Below are 22,256 nucleotides of genomic sequence, written 5' to 3'. Positions count from 1 at the left end.
TTGAACCGCCGAACTGCCGACCTTTCTGATCAACAAACTCAGCGTCTTAGCCACTGAGCCACCGCCTCCCCACATGCATACATATTTCATTCCATCCATTGAAACATAATCTACAGACATTATCCATATTCTCCTTGAAGGGTGTCTCTTTTTATCATCCTTTACATTCTGTGCATGTGGACTTTGAAATAAATTCCCAGCCTATAGCCACTCATATTTTATTTTCTACAAATACCTCTGTAGTCTAACAGGAGCTCAGAGGCAATGTTAGAAGTGCAGATGGTGCTTGAATGTGTTGCTTTCATTTGCAGCATGTAAACTTTCCATTTATTTGTAAAATAATAGCAGATTGGTAACTTCATATTTTTTACAAAAAAGGTTGTAAAAAAAGTCAAGTTTGGTTTCAGGATGTTTTTCAATTTTTCAGTGTGTTGAAATCTCTGGTGGATTAACACTGTGTTGCTTCTGCAAAATAAATTCAGGTGTGATGGTGAACCTGCAAGCTGTGAAGGAAAATCCCCATAAGTGTTACATTAAGACTCAGACTCTGTTGTGTCAATGAGGTTTAAGCCAGCCATTTTCAAATAAAATGTCATTGATTTCAATGAGTTGATGGAAGTGACATTTTTTTTTCACCTTCAAAGAGAACACACATATTGGATGTCATACGAGACCGCAAACATTGTGTCACATACAGTATGACAAAATTGGAAATGCAAGGATCTGGTGACATAAGAAAAATGTTGCAAGATTTGAGCAGTTTAAACAAGACGGAAAGGCTCTTCGGTAAAGCAAAATGTTCTTAATCCTCAGCAGTATTTTACAACTTTATAATGTTTCTTTTTTTGTAACTCTAAACAACTTAATCTATTATACTAACATGTGACTATGAAGTGAAGACAAATGACTAGGAATCCAGGATTTCTTGCAAACTGCTCCAGGGTTTCAGGAGTCATAAAGGAGTCTAAATTTAAAAAATTATTACATTTTGTATGCAAGAAAGGCAGTTGATTTCATAAAAGTATTTTGTCAGCTGAAAGAGCCTACCTAAAATTTCCAAATTTTCTCCTGCCTAATTCATCCCTATTCTAATATGTTGTTCATGTCCCTAATCTCAAAAAGATAATCCAAAATATACCTATCTAATCTTTGGATGGAAGACCACCAGGAAATGTCAAGACTGTATAAAGCAGGAAGTGGAAAAGACAAGCCATCCCAGAAAAAGGCAACGGCAAATCACTTCTGTATTGTCGTGAAGAAGGCTACCAAAATATTTGTGAAACCACAATGTTTCAAAATTGTTGGGGGGAATGGATATTGGCATCTATTTCATAAAAAAAGAGTGAGCAATACAACAATCACACCAACATTTCTTGCAATAATGTTATCTTCTTTACTTCCTGTCTTTTGTGATGCGAACAGTTTTGTGATGCAAACTTCTTTGTGTAAGAAAAAGAAAGAACCTCCCTCCCAGTTACAAATAGAAAACATATTATTAAACGGAGGACCGACGGGTGAACTTTGCTCCAGAATGTATAGAGTTGCTATCACTTAAGAAACAACTTGTGCAATACAGAATTACTGTTACACAATCACAATATCCTGTTGAAAAACTACAGGAGGGAAGAGCATTTTCAACCGTATGTAGCAATAAAGTAGAAAGCTTTTGTATCTGGGTCCTTCCTGGTTTCCTTTGGATATATCTACTTCCTTTGTCTTGGAGAGAGGCTTTCTAAAAGTAAGGATGTTTTTTCCTCTCCTTTGACCTAACCCACCCCTAGCAAACAGCAATGGAGAAAGACCTGCTTATCGGGTAAGTTGTTTTTAAAGTAGTTTTGTTTGATTGATTAAGTCAGGTATATCAGCATTATTTCTATCCACCTCTGTCTCTATCTTTGTCTCTTAGTAAGTTGTAGCATAAGTAAGTAGTAAGTACTAGATATAGAATAAGATGCAACAGAAACTTGAAATAATATAGATCAGGAATAATAGATTTGGAAAGTTTTAAGTGGAAATTACATAGTAAAATTATATATATATATATATATATATATTATAATAAACAATTTTGCTAATCTAATTTTTAAGACTTAATTTCATGCTTGTAATTATATTCAAACTTTGAAAAGGAGACTGGACTATATCCCAGAAAAAGAAGATAGATTTTTGTTTTCATGTGTAGCTGCCATTCTTCAATAGCGGCACAGTCTCAGCAATGTGATTGCTTTTTATGCCTGATGATCCGAACTGCCCAAACTGACAATGATGTTATTGACAAAGGAAATGATTGTGCACAGTAATGTACATTTTGATTTCTTTCATTGTGCCTAAGGATGCACCAAGTTAGTAGTGTTGCGACTTAACCCAGTATTAAGTACACCCACCTTTCTCAGCCTCAATGCTCTTTGCAAGATCGCCAACAACTACTATCCCTTTCAATCAGAGATGGTATTCAGCAGGTTCTGACCAGTTCTGGAGAACCGGTAGCAGAAATTTTGAGTAGTTCAGAGAAGCAGTAAATATCACCTCTGACTGGCCCCGCCCCCATCTATTCTCTGCCTCCCAAGTCCCAGCTGAGGAGGAAATGGGGATTTTGCAGTAACCTTCCCCTGGAGTGGGGAGGGAATGGAGATTTTACAGTATCCTTGTCCTGCCACATCCGCCAAGCCAAGCCCACAGAACTGATAGTAAAATTTTTGGAATGCCACCACTGCTTGGCAGTACTTAGAATGAATTAATGGAGTTTTAAGCTCTTGTCTAATGAGGCATGGAACCTTTTTTTAAACAGTAGCTCTATTTTAAAAATTCAGTTTCAACAATAAAAACAAATACAAACTTTAAAAAGAAAAGTTTAAAAAAAATACTTCAGACAGTTGCTTGTCATGATGAGACCACAAGACAGTGGTCTCTGGATGGTTTAGAGCTCTTGCAGATGAGATAATAGCTATGTCAGTGTTTTTCAACCACTGTGCCGCGGCACACTAGTGTGCCGTGACATAGTGTAAGGTGTGCCGTGGGAAAAACACCTACCTATAGTCAATATAGGCACAGAGTTAAAAATTTTTAACATTTTCTAATGGTGGTGTGCCTCGTGATTTTTTCATGAAAAAAGTGTGCCTTTGCACAAAAAAGGTTGAAAAACACTGAGCTATGTCATCCAAAGTTAAGCGCACAAGGCCTGGCTGTTTGCTTGAGGAACTGCCTGCCTCCAGTTGTTTCTGCCCTTCAGATATATTCAGGTAAACTGGGTGCATCCCATGCCTCCTTAGTTAAATGTTGTTGTCTTGTGAGAGCGAGGCAGCCCCTGTCCCACAGCAGTCTCCTGGAGATTATCCTTAAGACCTGGCTCTTATCCTAGATCTAGAGTTAAGGTGTTTCCAAAATAAATGAGTCTTCTATTTTTATGTTATGAATTTTGTTTTGGTCCAGGCCTTTTAGTAAACTAAAATAGCAACTAAAAAGTGATTATATAATTTATGTATTGGTCATATTGAAAGCCACAAAGTTTTTATGGATTTGGGCAACCTAGATAGATGGATAGATAGATAGATAGATAGATAGATAGATAGATAGATAGATAGATAGATAGATAGATAGATGATAGATAGATAGATAGATAGATAGATAGATAGATAGATAGATAGATAGATAGATAGATCATTGTACTTTTTATTAACTTTAAGCATCAAGAATCTAATTTCTCTCACACCCTTATCTTATGTTTCTATAAATCAGTGATACTGGATAAGCTAATAAAGTGAGAAGCTGATCCATTTTTATGCTGGGGGATTTTGATTTCAGATCTAAGTGATCTCAGCACACTAATCACTATTCCATTATGCATTTCTCAAATGTAATTCCTTAAATCTATTCTTCCACTAGTGTTCGAGGAACGTATCTTAGATAATCAGATTGCAGAGAATCAGAGTGATGTATCATTGGCCTAAATACAGCCTCAACAACTGCTTAAAAAAACAAAAACTTCTGCACTAGAGACTATGAGTGCATTTCTCCAAAAGCATACAATAACTTGCAGGATAGGAACCATATATTTTTGCAGTGTAGATGCACAGGTTGCTATAAAGAAATTGCCTTCAGTGTATGAAGAATGAATTGACACTATTTGAGAAATTCCAATGATTTGAATAAGCAATAGTAGGCAGTACTGTACATTGAACAATTGTTGGCTTCTTTTACTATGGAAAAACCCACGTTTCCTTATTTGTGTACCAGAGGAAACCATTGTCAACTTAAAGGGACCTCCCAAATGTATAATCAGTCTAGCCATCTCTTGACTTTAGTGAATAGCAAGTTGCTACTTGTAATCATGGTTTTTTTTTTAGTTCTTGTTTTTCAAGAAAAACATTCCAATGAATTCTTTTTTCTTTTTCTTCCAGAGACAAAAGCTGTGTGAGCTATGGAAGTGACAATCTGCTGTCGCCAAAGACTGTACAAGGTATGGTCAACACAATAGCAGCTAGCTTCAAACTGGAGTTTCAAACCAGGAAACTGCAAATCCATACGGAATAACATGCAAGTGAGAATATCCCAGCATCATTTTTTGAAGATTGCCATCTAGCTGTGAGAAGAATCACAAACTGATTGTTTTGCTTGCACCTAATTTGGATAACTCGCAGTGTCACGTGATGTTTCGTGATGTTTTTCCCCTTTGTGGAGCTGGGGTGGGTGTGGCCTGTGCATGACACCTCTGCTTAGAGCATCCTTCAATAAATGTGGAACTATTAAGTGTAGGGGCAAATGCATAATTTCCTGGATCCAACCGAACACCCTTTTTTGGGCTAGATGTAATAAGCAATGGTGATATTTGGTATCTTTGTACCCATTCCAATATCCAATAGGCCCTATGTAACTGCAAAACTAGTCTCCAGAGCCTCTGGACATAATGCTACTTAATGTTGGTGGCCAAAAAAATCGAAGTGTTTTCCCCATTCCCTTTAGAAACAGAAATAAAAGAAGGAAAACTGTGAGGCTCTTTTTAAGATCAACAACCATAAAGAATAACAACAAGGAGCCATATGTTAACCCATGACATACTTTCATGGCAGATTTATCGTGAGATTTATCAGCCAACGTAATAACAAAGTCGGCTTCCCTTACATTCATTTTATAATTGTTCTCCATCCTCTACAGTGAAGACTATGGTAAAGTTAATGAATGTGGGAAATAGAAGTCTTGAAATTGTATTAAACAAATATGGAATAATGCAATACAGAAATTAATGACAATGTTCCGTGTTTACCTGTAACTTTTAGAACTAATTACAGAGACTCTTAGCAGCTCTCTAAATATCTTAATAGTTTTTATTTAACTAAATACATAGTATCATTTTTAGAATAGAAGAGAATTCTTTATTGGCCAAGTGTGATTGGACACACAAGGAATTTGTCATTGGTGTACATAAAAAGACAAGATACATTCGTCAATAAGGTACAACCCTTAATGATAGTCATGGGGTACAAATAAGCAATCAGGAAACAATCAATATCAATATAAATCGTAAGGATACAAGCAACAAAGTTACAGTCCTGCAGTCATAAGTGGGAGGAGATGGGTGATAGGAATGATGAGAAGACTAGATTTAGTAATTTATTATTACTAAATTTACTATTACTAAAATAACAGTAATGCAGCCTTAGTGAATGGTTTGACAGTGGTGAGGGAATTATTTGTTTAGCAGAGTGATGGCGTTCAGGAATAAACTGTTCTTGTGTCTAATTGCTTTGGTGTGCAGTGCTCTATAGCGTTGTTTTTAGGGTAGGAGTTGAAATAATTTATGTCCAGGATGCAAAGGGTCTGTAAATATTTTCACCACCCTCTTTTTGACTTGTGCAGTATACAGATCCTCAGTGGAAGGCAGGTTGGCAGTAATTGTTTTTTCTGCAGTTCTCTTTATCCTCTGAAGTCTGTGTATGTCTTGTTGGATTGCAGGTAACCAGACAGTTACAGAGGTGCAGATTTGAAAGTCAAATATATTGCTATCAAATATGCTCTGTGGTAGATTTTTTTTTAAAAAAAAATCCCATTTCTGAAAGATTTTGTCCCTGTAATGGTATTGATCTAGAAACAATGAGTCATATTTTATTGTATTGCAAATTGTATAAATCTTTGACAGGAAGTTATTGGGCCTACAGTATTTAAAATTAAATCCCAAAGAGATACTTCGGAATACATTCAGATTTAATTTACTAATGGTAATCCTGAAATTTCCAATGCAACAGGCATTTTTTTTAATAATGGCTAGAAAAGCAAGGTCTTTTGTAGCACATCAATAATTTGATATTTTGAGTGTTTTATGTAACATTTGTCAACTATGTTATTTCTAAACTGTTTTATTTAATGCCAAATTTTAGGTTATAAATTTTAGTTAGGTATTTGAGTCTTTTTTATCATAAATAAATAATCCCTGAACCATACCATCTGAAGAAGATACTTACATCAACAGGTATATTCTGGCAACTGATTAGTTAAGTAGTCTTAAATCACAGGAATTGCATTTTGAGAAGATTGATACTTAATTGATCCTTCCTTAATTGCTTAAGGAAAAGTATCAATGGAATTAATTGCTACTCATCTAGTCCTAATTGATAAGTCACCATAGTAATAATTTATTCCTAACTGTCTGCTTTAACCCTAAGAATAATATCGTGACATTAATTTTATTCTTGGAGATCAATGGAGAGAGATATTTTATATCCCTCTGTGTCTTTGATTTGTCTCCAAAGATGCTATTTGGGGAGACAATTTTCCATCCACAATTGTGAGTGCTTGAAATAAGGTCCTGCTGTTATTATCCTAATATAGGAGGCTCCAGAAGTCAGATTTATCTTCTTTTCAACCAAGAGATAATTTTACTTTTTTTTATTTGGCTTGTTTGAAGTTGCTTAGACTTATGTAGCAATTTAGAAAATTCCTTCTTTTTTCTCCAACTTGGATGATCAAACTAATTTAATTGCTAGGCATTTTTATCTTTATATAACTATAAAAAGAGAAAAAGACTCAAATTTCCTGAAGTATTGATGCACAGCTCACTAAAAGTGAGATTTTAAACATCTCTCCTGTTGTAAATTGAGTATAATATATTCTTACAACAGAAAAATCTTGTAATATCTGTTGTCTGCTTCAGCTGAACTAGATTAAATTGAATGTGTGACACTTGCACAAATATAAATACAGTCTATGGGTAAGCTGGAATATTTTTCTTATATTTTTATAATAAGAAAAGATTATAAAGAGAAGACAGTAATGCTGGTTCCTGAATAAACAAATGAATATACCTCATAGCAAAATGCATATAAAGGAAGACTTATATCTTATGTATGGAAAAACATGTGTATAGGAAAGATAAAATGTCCATTGTTTTAGCACTACATGAAGAGGCATTTGTTTCAGTATAAATAAGGAAGTTTCCTGTAAGTCTAAGGTAAGGAAACTTCTATTTTAGCAGACTATGAAAAGAAGGAAAGATTGCACAGGAGGAAGAATTTATGATGATAGAGCAGTTGCAACTTTTGATTGAATAAACATATTTCTTTTGACTCTGCACTGATCACATGGTGATTTTTATTAAATTATCGACTTGGAAATGAATAGAGAAAAAAGAAAGTTTTGATCCTTATGACAAGGATCAAATATGAGATGAAATCTTTGAAAGATATCTCTGTACAAGAGCCTCAGTATTATGCCAAGTCTCACAGAACAACATTTGGTTGCACAATACACTACAAACAGTTGCAGGTTTGTTCCTCTTGCTCAGACTTATCCTCTACTACAACTGCAATGGTCAACTTCACATATATAATTAATTGCTCTTCAGAAAGTTTCTCTAATACAGTCCTCTTTTGCAAATGCTGCAACTTTCAATGTTGAGAAAACATTAGGTTTACATATTTGCTCTTCCCTTGGCCTTTCGAAACACTTTGATTGTAGCAACAGCAAATGTACTCATGTTATTTGAGCTTCAGACTCCTTTATATGCAGAGGTTACGTGGAATATTCCATACACCATAGAAGGTACTTAGAATGCTTAGAATACAGCAGGCATGCTAGGTATGTGAGAAGAGAGCTTCAATTCAAGCTTCTCTTGCATATGAATTGCTTAGAGCTAAATTCAGGAGTGGCTTTTAGTGGTCAGAATGCTGCTGGGTTGGTCATATGAAAAGGAAAGTCAGACAGCAGATAAAGATTGAAAGTTCCTCTGGGAATTAAAACTAAGAAAATAGAAGAACTACTAGTATTATCTATGTCGTGATTCTCTTTATATCAATGACCACCATACAATCCAAAACAGGGTGTCATGTACTTGATGTGATGGGATATCTCGTTCATGAGATGGCCTAAAATGAGGTGAAATGAAATGAGTTTGTTTTCCATAGCTGAATTGGAAGATTAGTTACTTGAGTATCATAGTTTGTAGGATGGTATGGCTGTTTTTCTTTTGCACTTCTGGAAGCTTGGAAAGATTTGTATGACATAAGACATAGATGGTATATATCGACTTATTCTTTTCATCTATTATTCAGAAAATGTGATGTCTTGAATTGGTGCTGGAGCTGGTAAAACTCGCAATACTAGGTTATGCTTTAATTCAGTTAAGATGGAGGAGATTCCTGTTGGAAAAAGAAAGGATTCTGAATTTGGGACTGAACATGTTTTAGGTAAGGACCAGGCTGGAGCCCTGCATAGGAGTAGCTAAGTCCAGGTTATATTGGTGTATTTGCTATGTCCATTCTTGAAAGAAATAGCCTTGGCTATGGGCAACAACAAAAAAATAGCCTCGACTATGGCAATACCTGTTATATACCTGCTGAATAATCATAATGCTCTCTGTTTGGGGCTACCTTAAAGGTACTTTTGGAATTTTTAACTGTTCAGAATGTTGTAGCAGAATTTTAATATATGCTTGGTTATGGGATGATGCTACATCTGTGTGAAATATTTCACTGATTGTCAGTTTATTTCCTACAATATTCCAAGTGTTAGTGATAACTTTCAGAGCTTTAAATTGTGTGTGTTCAGGATATATACTCAGTTGTCTCATTCCATGCTTGCTCGTCAATAACAAGTGGGAAGGGTTTTATTGTGGCCTAGAGATGGAACTCTTGCCTCACAATCAGGAGGTTGTGAGTTCAATCCTAGGTAGAGGCAGATGTAGGGTCTCCGGCTTGGACTAGATGACCTGCAAGTTCCCTTCCAACACTGTTAATTTGTTTCTTTCTATAACATCTTTCTCTGTTGTAGATACATCTAGTCATTCATCTCTTTTTGAAGGAGCTTCTGCGCCTCCTTATGAACTGATAAACAATGGATCTATAGCTAAAAAGAGAGGTTCAGGAAAGAATGGTAAGTAAAATTTTTTACACACACTTGATTCACCTCTTAAATTAACTCTACTATTATCCTTTCTTTTTATTCTTTTATTCCTCATTTTCAATAAAACCATTAATAACAATAACAACAATTTGATCATATGAAGACCAACTTCAGCTAAAGGATTAGCAGTTATGATTTCACATAGTTGTGAACAAATAATAACAACAATATCTGGTATGAGAAGATGGCTTTCTTTTCCTCTTTTATGTTCAAACATTTGAGGAACATTTCTAGGACTTTGATTTAAATCAAAACCTGAAATACCCTGTTTTCCCAAAAATAAGACCTCCCCAAATAAGCCCTCCCTGAAAATATTGCAACACAGCAGCATCTATGAGGTGACCATGCTTGCCATCTCCTGCACCTCAGAAATAATAAGACCTCCCCGAAAATAAGGCCAAGTGCTTATTTCAGGGGTCAAAAGAAAATAAGACTCTATCTTATTTTGGGGGAAACACGGTATATAAAAGAGTTTCATTTTTAGATATTTTGCTTTGCAATTCTTAAACAGTATTGACAAGCAACATGTAATTTTCAGGATACTTTGTAACTTTCTTTTTTTTTAATGGGAAAGGGTTTTTTAGTTTTTGGAGTATGAAAATGTTCTTATTTAACAAAAAACAGTTTGACTGTGGAAATTGTTTTTATATTTTAAAATTCTATACTAATTAGATTTTTGTGCATCCTACATGTCAAGATTTCCTTCAGCCATTGCCTTTTCATTGATCAGCCAGGCATTTTACCACAAAATAATATGACTGGGCATATTTTACTAGAAGAATCACTAATTCCTACCATATTTTTCCTAGTATGCTTGTCCTAATTCCATAATCATACCTATTTGTAGTTCACATACATCCATTTTTTGTTGACATACTTTTGTTGGCCCATTTGCCAGCTTTCCAAACAGATAACTGCAATCAGAACAACACACAACCTTAACATGGTTTTCAATACAGTAGATAAATCAATAGATAAATTGATTTGTGACTTCCTGTCATCCTCACTAGATAAGCCAGACCAGGAAATCAAATCCTAAAAGACTAATATGACTTTTATTGAAATTCTCTATAACAAAATAACCTTGCAAATCCAATTGTACTTGTCCTACTCATAGCTGTGAATTAGGGAGCTTCTGCCTGGTCAACCAGTTATCATCTGGACTTAAAATATGTTTCAGCTCTATTTTGCCTGGATAATGATTCTTGCATATCTCTGTCATGGTTAGCTTTCTGGCTGCCTACAATTCTAGAATTGTCAGTCATCATATCATTGCTACTAGCTACAACTGTTCCAGTATATCTGGAGGACAAACACTCATGAGTTATATTTGCAAGATTCAATTCCTGAACATTATGTAGTGACTTAAACTGCTTATATTATCTTGGAATGGATGTAAAAGAAAAGAAGAAGTTTTCCTATGTTATTTATTATTATTCTACCTCTTCTTGCATTTCAGGAGACAATTTTGTGTCTGACTTATTTGATCAACAGCCACCTCGACATCTAAATGATTCAAAGTATGATATTATTTGATTAACTTTGTTCTGCTGTTTTACTCAAATAGAAAGGATGACTAACTTTAACAGTATTGATAAAAACACTGGATAAAATCTTCAACTTATTCCTACACATGTCTCCTCTTCACATGCATGGGCCCCAGAAATGAGATACAGTGTTATTCCAATTCCTCTGAACTCATTATTTCTAAATGCATTATGTGCCAACTCAATTTTTTCCTTCATTTTTTTTTCGTTCATTGTTCACCTGTAGTAAATTTGTGGGTATATGTGTGTGTGTAGAACACAAAATAGTTCAATGACTCTTCAGCCTTGTTTAGCTATTATCTACCCTTGTTCGGTGATTACATTCTTTTCTTTCAAGGCCTAAATTAATCAAATCAATTATAACCACATTTCCTTCATTTCTCCTAGTAGTGCTGGAGGAGACACTTCATACATTGCACCCAACCACTTCAACCCACTCCTCGGTCTAGAATTAGTCTGTACAGCTTGGTTTTCCACCCCATGCTTTCATGCCATCAGCATGGAGACAATCTCTTTATCCATGCTACCAAGAGTATGCACTGATTCTTTCATGATGAAATGAATAAGTGACAGAATCACCTGAACTTCCTTGAAAGAAAAATAATAATTCATGTAACCATTTTCAATATGGCTGAAAAAATTCCTCCTTCCATTTGGAGCCCACTGCAGGTTATCCAACCTGGGATAGGTTTTCTGCACTGAATATAACATACATATCAACCCCCACTCATCTTCCCCTCTAGAAAGTCTTGGGTATGTGTCATTCTGTTCACAACATCAGAGGTTCTCTTTTTTTATAATTATATGTCAAAATAAATAAGTGCTGAGAAAATGGTAACAGCTATAGATTTTTTACATTAATCCCTTCTCTTAATTTGCTACCTGGTTGCTATGTCTAGTTTTGATACCAATTAAGCTATTTTTTTAAAAAAAACCCTTTATATTTGGTTTTCCTTACCTAACAGAATCTTCATCTTAAACCCCTGTAGTTAATTCCAGTGCTCCTTTTAATTTTATTTAAAAAAAAACCTTCAGGACTTGATTTTAATATTATTAATATTATTAACTAGCTAGTTAATTATTAATTAACTAAAAATTAACTGAAGCTAATATTATTAACTCTTACAATCTTTTTTTGTAAGTCCCCTACAAATGAGGATACTTTTATATAGGCAAAGCTTACATATAAATAATTATTCTTTGAGTAATAGAATACATGAAATCTATTGGACAAATGTGGTCCCAATTCTGTGCAATTCAGAAACACCTCAACATTGATCCCACCAAACACAATGGTGCCATATATGGTGAGACTTAAAAAAATGAAAACCACTTTCTACACTATTTTATTATACACCGTCTAAGAGTCCCTCTTTGAAGGCGATGGGCACTTCAGAGGCATGAAATATGTATGTATGCATGTATACTTATGTCAGCATTGTGTTTGATGGGATGGCATATAATAAAATATTATAAAATAAAATAAAATTGATGCATTTACCTAAGTATGCCTGATATCCTAGGCGTTTACAGTATGCAGGATGCAGAGAGAATAAATATTTATATTGCATTCCTTTAAATTCTGTTTACAAAGCACTTGTAATTTTGTTGCTTTGAAAGAAAAGTAAGTACTGTAAGGAGAATTCAGGAGCCTCCACAACTGGGTCACCTAGACTTGGTGAAGAGGATTTGTTAAGAAAAATATTATTTCCTTTATTATTCTGAAGAAGCAATCGTATCCTTTCCTGAATAAGACAAGGGCAAGTGTCTTGTTTCGGAAACAAAGGTGCCTGAACTTTTAGTTTTCAAAACAGAGTTGAAAAGATTCTAATCGCAATAAAGGAGAATACTTGTAGCTCAGGTTGAAGTGAAACGTCCTTGATGCTCTCTGAGCTTGGTTGTTTTCTTGCAGACATTTCATTACCCTAACTAGGTAACAAAATCAGTGCTAGGCTGATAACGTTACCTAGTTTGGGTAATGAAAACATCTGCAAGAAAGCAGCCAAGCAAGTTCAGAGAGCACCAAAGACCCCTCACAATCTAGTCCAGGGGTGTCAAACTCACATCGTCACAGCGGCATCACATGATGTATCAGGACTTTTTTCCCCATAACTAAACTGGGTGTGGGCATGAAAAGCATGTGACACATCCAGCCCACAGGTCAGGAGTTTTCCAGCCCTGCTCTAGTCTATTCTGCTTAGTTTAGAAGATGGAAGCACTCTAACCAGGCATCCTAAAATTATTTTAGTGAACAGTAGATTAGTGTGGATTATAGGAATTACTTCTTCAGATACTATGATCCTGGCTGCTGACTAGCATACCAGCAAACAGAGTAAATCCAATTGTTCTTTCAAAACAATTTTATCCAGTTCACAGATTAACCTATAATTCTCTAGGTGACGGAAATAAATTGGGGAAAATAGGATTATTATTTTTTTAGAACAGTAGTTATGGCTTCATTATATACAATAATTTTCCGGGGTCAGAACATCAGGATACAAAACTTTCTAATAATTATTTCAAACCCAAATGAAGTTCTGTATTGTCTATTTTTGTTTCCTCAGCACCCTCCTCACTTCTGAACAAGAGATTAAAGATGCATTTCTCCAGTATACAGCAACAAAATGTTGTTATAGGACTGCCCCCGCAAAGCATTTAAAAGTCCAGAAACTAACTCCTCTCAACACATACAGAGTATGTACCATAGTTGTATCTAGGGAACCTTATATTTCTTGAGAACTGAACTGTGGGAAGTCTGGCCTGAGCTTCAGCAAAGCTCTTAGGCTGTCCCTAGTCAAGGTGCTAAATATCTATATTCCCTAACATTGATCCTTGTTATACTTTCAAGTTTGCCATTTAGCACTTACGAAATGTTACTCAAAAATATAAGTACACCTTCAGTTGAGAACCAACACTGAACTTTAGAGAGAAAGGTCAGCATGAAAAATCTATGTATCCTTTAAAATGTTTTCATCTTAGCAATGGACATTTGGGGTAACTGTGTGTAAGATTTTACCACACATGTGTATATAGGTTTGCCAGTGCTATTAATTTCCAATTAAGAAAATGTTTTAAGAAGGTTTATCAAATTAGTTTCACTGGGACTGGGAAGCCCAAACATCTAAATGTCGAAATTTCCCCATTCTTAATACTAAACGTGTGGATATAGATATAGATAATCAGTGGTGGGATTCAAATAATTTAATTTCCCTGCCCTAATGACTGGATAGGTGGGCGTGGCCATTGTGGGTGTGACCAGGTGGCAGGCAGCACTAGGTCTCCTGCACCACCCTGGGAGCAAAAATAGGTCGCAGGGGGAGGAGCTTCCCCAGTGCCGCATTTTGGGCCTATTAGGCCTCCCTGCAGCCTCCTGGGAGCAAAACGAGCTGTGGGTGTGTGTGCACCGCTTGCACTCAGTTTTGGGCCTAGTAGGCATCCCTACACTTACCTGAGAGTCAAAGGGGGTATGTGGGGACTCCTGGAAGGGGCAGGAGCAATTTAACAACCGGTTCACCTGAACTAGCCCTAACTGGCTGAATGCCACCAGTGTATGATAATATAGGTTTAAATATAGATGATATAACAGAGAGAGAAAATGAGGGACGTGTTCAAATACAAAACAATATATACAAATAAAAAAGAAGAGACATAATGATAAAAAATGATTTGAAATTGATATTTAATAGCAACTCATTTGTCCATAATGAAAATATATAGACTCAATTAACAGGCAGAGAATGGATAAAGATACATCAACAATTTTGTTGTATTCCATGCCCATGGTCAATAAATTTCAAGGTTTTCAAAAAACAACTTTTTGAAATTGTATGAACATCTTTAAATGCCATATAATGCCTCTTTCCCAAATCATACTGACAACATTTTGAGGCAACTGTAGAACAGATCCAAATTATACGTCCTCATCTACTTGGAAGCATCTGGTCACGTCCTGGCAGGACCACCTGAATTCAAGTGCACATTTTCATGCATTTGTTTGACTATAGTGCAATCCCAGAGAACAATGCAGCTCCTTTAAGATGGCTCTAAGAAGTATGGTACCATTGGGCTTTGGATTCAATATGTACATATTCCTATAATCAAGTCAATGAACTTGTCTTGCTATTCTCTAGATTAGGAGTGTCCCACCTTGGCAACTTTAAGACTTGTGGAGTTCAACTCCCATAATTCCCCAGGCAGCCATTGAATTCTGGAAGTTATAGTCCACAATTTTAAAGTTGCCAAGGTTGAACATCCCTGCTTTACATTATGTATTTATAGAAAGGTTCCAAGGGCATCTATTGGTATGTGTAGATGTGTGATTTAAGAATCCAAAATCAATATCTGTAAACAAGTTTGACCTCAAACTTCTAACAATTTAATTGTATGGGGGCAGTTATTTCATGGTGAATGAAAGAAGTTTACACTCTCTTGAATAATTAAAAACAAAGCAGTAATTGCTTTGTTTGAAACCATTAGGGGTAGGTTTTAGAATTTCTCAAAACAATGTCCAGAGCCAGATTCTCCTAATTGTTGGCTGAGATTTCCACATCAGAAGCCAATTTGCTTTCCAAGGATGGTCATTCCTCTTCAAAGAATTAAGACTTCAGTTTCAAGTTAATGGATTATTTGCTGTTTTCTGTTCTCAGTATCGGTTGGAGACTTTCACAGAAAGTAGAGACACACATTTGGCTAGTGAATGCTATTATGGTGAGTAACTGGGGAATGAGGGAAAATTTCCAGAATCCCTTTGAACTTTTAAAGATACTAATCCAAATTGTCATACTATTGGTTACATTCTAACATTAACATTAAATGGAATAAGGTCCAAGCACAGGTTGTCCTTAACTAACAACCATTTATTTAGTGACCATTCAAAGTTACAATGGTATTGAAAAAAGTCACTTATGATCGTTTTTCATATGACTGTTACAGCATCTCTGTGGTCACATGATCAAATTTTGGATGCTTGCCAACTGGCACGTATTTATGACGGTTGCCGTCAGTATCATGAGGTCATGAGATAACTTTTTGCGATCTTCCAACAAGGAAATTCAACAGGGAAGCCAGATTCACTTAACAACTGTATTACTAACTTAACAACAGCAAAGATTCATTTAACAACTGTGGCAAGAAAGGTTGTAAAATGGGGCAAAATTCACTTAACAATTGTCTTGCTTAGCTCAGTTGTGGTTATAAGTCAAGGACTACCTGTACTAGATGGGACCAAAACATTCTGTCTATCTGTCTGTCTGTCTGTCTTTCTCTCTCTCTCCCCCTCTCTCTCCCTCCCTCCCTCTCCCTCTCCCCTCCCCCTTCTCTCTGTCTCTCTTCATGTAAAAAGGTTGGTAGAATTATTCATTGCACATTAATATTTTCTCCCATCATACTAAAAAAATATTTTTTAGAAAGCGCTTTGGACATCAAGGCTTCGAGACACTACATTTGACACAGGCTGAGTTAAAGGGTTGGGCTGGAATTAGAGCAAGCTTGTTTTAGCTATCCAAGGTCACTGGCTGTTTCTTTTCATACCCAACTTAATTGAAGAATTGACTTGTTTACCCTGAAAATGCCTTGAAAGTGAAAAATAGAAAAAAACAAAAATACAGTTTAGGAAAACTGCCACAATTTTTAGGCATTTTCCAACTGAGGAAGCAATATACGATTTTACTTTCATTTCTATCAGCAGAGATATCAACAAACATGTAAATTCTTTAAAGGAGAATATTTGCAGCTCAGGGTTCAAATGAAGGGTCCTTAGTGACCTCTGAGCTTGGTTATTTTCTTACAAACATTTCACTACCCAAATTAGGTAACATCATCAGTGTTAGTCCTTATAATGTAAATCCTTATATAGAACTGGATCAGTGGTGGGATTCAAATTTTTTTACTACAAGTTCTCTGGTTGTGGCTTTGTGGGCGGGGCTTTGTTGGCATGGCAGGGGAAGGATGCTGCAAAATCATTAAATCCAACAGCTCCCGCCCCATTCCTGGGGGAAGGTTACTACAAAAACCCCATTACCTTCCCACCCCACTAACCTGCTTTCCAGCTCCGTTCTCCTGTTCAGGGCAACAAAAGAAGAGCAGCTGGGAGGCAGTGGGGGCGGGGCCAGCCTATTTGCCAGTTCTCTGAACTACTGAAAATTTCCGCTACTGGCTCTCCAGAACTTGTCAGAATTGGCTGAACGCACTTCTGAACTGCATTCATTTATGCTAGGCTTAGATCAGACTGAACAACCCACCTATCGTAGCTGAACTCCCCCCCTTTGCTAAACCAGGCGTGGGCATAGCCAGTGCATGACACATCTGGTCCATCAGCTGGGAATTTGACAGCCCTTCTATGGATTGTCTGTAGTCCTTTCAAGAAGGCAGCCTTTTATACTGCAGATGGAAAATTTTAAAAAGAACAAAAATGTAAAAGTCCGATTGCCTAATTGGCTCCCTCCTTATTGTAACATTTCCACTTGAATGAAAACAGTATGAAGATTATCTTCTCTGAACTGATAAAGGCTTTATGGATTATTTGTTCATCATTTCGATTAACATACTTAGAGGATATCACTAAGAATACTTTTGTCAAACTGTAACATTATTTTTAAAAGATGGTCAGAGCAATTTGAACTGGGAGGTGGAGAATGAAATGCATCATCTGTTACCAAACTCTTGTGATGCAAGGAGGTTGTGGGCAGGTTGTGCAAGCAGACTTACTTGCCTTACAAGGTCCCTTACTTTCCTCATCTGTTGTCTATCTCTTAATTCCAGTTTGGGGAAGAAGGCCTAGAAAAAAAAAATGCAACAGGAATTCAAGACTTTATATTATCAGTTTCTGACAAATTTTATTTATTTATTTGTAAAAGTTACACGCCAGCCATCTCACTGCCAAGTGCCTCTGGGCAGTTTATCACATCCTAAAAGCAAAAACACAAAACATTTAAACATTAAATATTAACAAAAATTAGATAAATCGGGAACCAGAATACAGCAGGGTTGAGATAGGATCTTCTTCCTAGTCTCCTACCATCTCCATCATAGGATGTCCTCATTGCAGTTCCAAATAAGATGAAAGTCATCAAAACTTGTGAAGCTCTCAGGCCTCATTTCCATTCCTAGTCATTGGTGAGGAAATCCTTTAGAGCAGGGCTGTCAAACTCCTGGTCCATGGGCCGGATGCGTCATGCGCTGGCCATGCCCACACCTGGTTGAGCAAAGGGGGGGGGAGTCATGATACATCACGTGATGCCACCATGATGACATGAGTTTGACAACCCTGCTTTAGAGCTTCTCAGTAAACATTTTTAGGATTACACTTTAAGGACCTAAATAATTCTTTCTTTCTTTCTTTCTTTCTTTCTTTCTTTCTTTCTTTCTTTCTTTCTTTCTTTCTCTTTCTCTCTCTCTCTTTCTTTTTCTGTCTTCCCTCTCTTTTTCTTTCTTTAATTCCTTCCTTCTGCCTTCCCTCCCTCCCTCACTTCCACTCCCTTCTCTCTCTCTCTCTTTCTTTTTATGCCTTCCCTCTATTTTTCTTTTTTTCATTCCTTCCTTCCTCCTTCCCTCCTTCCCTCCCTCCCTTTCTCTCTTTCTCTTTCTTTCTTTCTTTCTTTCTTTCTTTCTTTCTTTCTTTCTTTCTTTCTTTCTTTCTTTCTTTCTTTCTGCCCATCTTGCCAAGATAATCTTGGGTGAGGGTTCTTGGTGCTCTCTGAGCTTGATTGCTTTCTTGCAGATGTTTCATCACCCAAATTGGTTGTTTTCAAGAAAACAACTAGGCTCAGAGAGCACCAAGCACCCTCATTTCAATCCTGAACTACAAATATTCTTTATTGGTGACTCTGGATGGCAAATAAGTTTAAAAATAAGAATACATATGTTAAAATTAAAATAACAAATGAACATAATCAAAGAGGGAAAAAGAAAATAATAAAGGCCACCAGTGGTAATACCTTCAAAATAATGATATACTGAATGGGCTCCATTAACTTCCTGACTCCCATGCCTGGGTTAGGGACAGGGCTAATCTGGTTTCAGGTGGTTGGGTGTTCCACAGGACAACTATCAAGACAGAAAAAACTGTGCTTCCTGGATCCCATTAGATACCTTTCCTTAATTAACAGGATCTGGAACATGTCCTTGCTGTTTAGTGGGGTGTGTAGAGAAAATTGGAAAGACATCATACCCCCAAATATCTTGAGGTTGTTGACGGGATCTTGAGAAAAATTATTTTATTTATGCTTATATGTCCTATTTAGAGACTGCTCACCTCCCTCATAGAGTGACTCTGGGCAGTGTATTTTTAAATGTGTTTTAAAAAATTGCTACAGTATTCATACATAGTATATTATTCAACTTTTTTTTAAAAAAATGTACTGCTTAATGGAAGACTATTAAAGCAGTATATATCATTAATTGTAGCTATGTGTTTGTCTACTTTGAGGCCAAAATACATAAAGGAATGCAATCCACAATAATGCTGTTTTGTCATTTAGTTACTGATTGACTGAGGAGGGTTGTGTGTTTGTCTTTCAGGTGGATTTGTGGACTCAGCTGAGGTTGCACCCGCGCCCACCCCCTGGGAAATCTCTGTGGATCCACCTCCTTTGTTTACAGACTGTGAAATGCATATCCCAGTGCCCCACTCATATTCCCTGGGGGTAAAACAAATATCTCTTACTCTTCTTAGAGTGACAGTTTATGTTGCTTTTCTAAAGCGTGTTCAATAAGGCAACCAACTTAGTTTTTACTAATACATGGTCCACCAGAACAATGGTTTTTCAAACATGGCAACTTAAAGATGTGTGGACTTCAACTCCCAGGATTCCCCAAACTTCCCCAAGTTTGAAAAACATTGAAGTAAATCAGGAGTGTAAAACTCGATTTCATTTAGGGCCACATCAGGGTTATGTTTGACCCCGGAGGGCGGGGAGGCCTAGCTGGGGCTGGGTGTGGCCAGGGTGGGTGTGGACATGGTGGGTTTAGATTTAGATTTAGATTTTACTTTATTTGTATGCCGCCCTTTTCCCTGGGGGGACTCAGGGCGGCTCACAATTCAAGGGAAGGGAGGAATAGACAAGTTACAAACATGAAGACAATACACCGTTAAAAAGCACAACAGTCATACCATTCGAGTGGGGTTGAAGTCTTTAGCCCCAGGCCTGTCGGAACAGCCAGGTTTTAAGGGCTATGCGGAAGGTCTGGAGGGTGGTGAGGGTACGAATCTCCACGGGGAGTTCGTTCCAGAGGGCCGGAGCAGCCACCGAGAAGGCTCTCCTCCAGGTAGTTGCCAGTCGACATTGGCCGGCTGATGGAATTCGGAGGAGGCCTAATCTATGGGATCTTATTGGTCTAGTGGAGGTAATTGGCAGTAGGCGGTCTCTCACGTACCCAGATCCAATACCATGAAGGGCTTTGTAGGTGACAACTAGCACCTTGAAGCGCACCCAGAGATCAACAGGCAGCCAGTGCAGCTCGCGGAGGATAGGTGTTACGTGGGTGAAACGAGGTGCACCCACGATCGCTCGCGCGGCTGCATTCTGGACAAGCTGAAGTCGCCGAATACTCTTCAAGGGCAGCCCCATGTAGAGCACGTTGCAGTACTCCAGCCTAGAGGTCACAAGGGCATGGGTGTTTGACAAGGCCCAAGATGTGCTTTTTCCCTTCTCTTCTTTCTTTCCACAGTAGTCCTGGGATTCAAGAAGCACTCTGCCAGCTAAAAATGGGTCGTGTGGAGGCATCAGTAGGCCCCCCGCATGGCCCGTTTTTAGCCTTCCTGGTCTTCAGAAGCATTCTGCTGGCCAAAAATGAATTGCCTGGATGCCCCAGAAGGCCCCTGCATGGCCCGTTTTCAGCCTCCAGAAGCACTCTGCCGACCAAAAGTGGGCTGCGCAGAGGCCCTGAGGGCCAGTTTTTGATATTTCCAGGCCAGCCCCACAACCCAGATTTAAGCACCCCAGGGGCTGGATCCAGCCCACAGGCCTTGAATTTGACACTCCTGCACTAAATGAACCACTTCTAAAGGAGTCCTAATAACAGCTCTAGAAAATACAACATATATCTTGGGCTATCTGTTCGAGTTATTGTTTAACTGATTACTCCCACTTTTAAAGTATTCTTAGAAATGTTCAATATTTTGAATACTGTTGCAATCTTCTAAGTAAGAAGTTACTCCTAGAATATGATATTATTATTATTGAAATGGTTTTGTTGGCAGTTTGTTAAAGAAAGTAGGCAAGCATAAGAATGTTAAAGCTTATGAGATAATTGGGAAACTTAGATATAGAATAAAAAATAAATCACAATAAAATGCCACCTTTCAAAGATAAGTTGTTAAATATTCTTAAATCTAACTAATATTAAATCCAAGTAAATTCTGAGTAAAGTAAGAAGCTGCAGGGTTCTAAATGCTGTCTTTTGAACTCTTGCACAAATAGTACAATTAGAAAAAAAATTAAACATATGAACCATATAACATTTCATTGCTATTAATAGCCTTGAGGGATTCGATTAGTATGTAATGTGTGGGATTTTAAATAGAAATTATGGTTTTTCTGTAGGGAAATTAATAGTTCAAGGGACAATTGCTTTCTGAAATCATTTTGGATCACTTTTTATTACATTGGTAGAGATATCCACAAAACTCCCATAGAACATTTGATATTTGCGTATTCATAGTTAGAATTGTGTATAGTTTGGAGGAAGCTTAAAGCATGATAAAATGGATTAATCATATGGATGTCAAAGAAAAAAAATATGGGAAGGAGTCTGTTGTCTTCTTGCTGAGGTCTACTGTTATTTTAAGAAAAAATAATAAAGTTGATTCTTGGGCACACTAATTCTCAAGTGAAGTAGGGTTATCCTGTCAACAGAGTCTTTTGAATGATTTGCTTATGTGTCTTTTCCTTTACTTTCAGAATTGTCAGAACTGCAGAGGGCGTGGTGCAATTACATGCCAATCATGTAAAGGAAAAGGCACAGTAAGTCAGCACAAGGAACATTACAATATTCCTGTCAGGTATCAGTGCTTCCTTTTGTGCAGAAATTGTGAGTGGAAGGAATATATGACCATCCCAAATCCAGAAAAATAGGTGATACAAATACAGGTGGTCCTCGACTTATGACCATAATTGTGCCTCAAATTTCCATTGCTAAGTGGTTAAGTAGGTTTTGCCCCATTTTACGACCTTTCTTGCCACAGTTTTTAAGTGAAGCACTGCAGTTGTTAAGATAGTAACAGGGTTGTTGAGTGAATCTGGCTTCTCTTTTGACTTAGTTTGTCAGAAGGTCTCACATGTGATCACATGACACAAACACACCCGTGGGACACTGCAACAA

General features: G+C 37.0%; 1 protein-coding gene across 3 annotated transcripts in view; it reads left to right on the top strand.

Moving 5' to 3' along the window:
* Window positions 1-1,644: 1,644 nt before the first annotated feature.
* LOC106555675 (protein SSUH2 homolog) overlaps window positions 1,645-22,256 on the top strand; it is a 34,133-nt gene continuing 13,521 nt past the window's right edge. The window contains exons 1-8 of one of the 3 annotated variants that reach the window (XM_087708912.1): window positions 1,645-1,813; window positions 4,398-4,456; window positions 9,259-9,360; window positions 10,850-10,910; window positions 13,502-13,631; window positions 15,584-15,644; window positions 19,455-19,579; window positions 21,836-21,898. In XM_087708912.1, coding sequence (XP_087565038.1) covers window positions 1,791-1,813; window positions 4,398-4,456; window positions 9,259-9,360; window positions 10,850-10,910; window positions 13,502-13,631; window positions 15,584-15,644; window positions 19,455-19,579; window positions 21,836-21,898 — 624 coding nt within the window. In that variant the 5' untranslated portion in view covers window positions 1,645-1,790. The other 2 variants (XM_087708913.1, XM_087708914.1) reach the window with 2 other exon arrangements.

The sequence above is a fragment of the Thamnophis sirtalis genome, unplaced genomic scaffold (genome assembly GCF_051295495.1).
Source record: "Thamnophis sirtalis isolate CommonGarterSnake01/CBP01778 unplaced genomic scaffold, rThaSir2_p1.2 scaffold_3, whole genome shotgun sequence".
Lineage (NCBI taxonomy): Eukaryota > Metazoa > Chordata > Lepidosauria > Squamata > Natricidae > Thamnophis > Thamnophis sirtalis.
The sequence above is the reverse complement of the archived record's forward strand: the minus strand, read 5'-3'. Positions and strand labels throughout refer to the sequence as shown.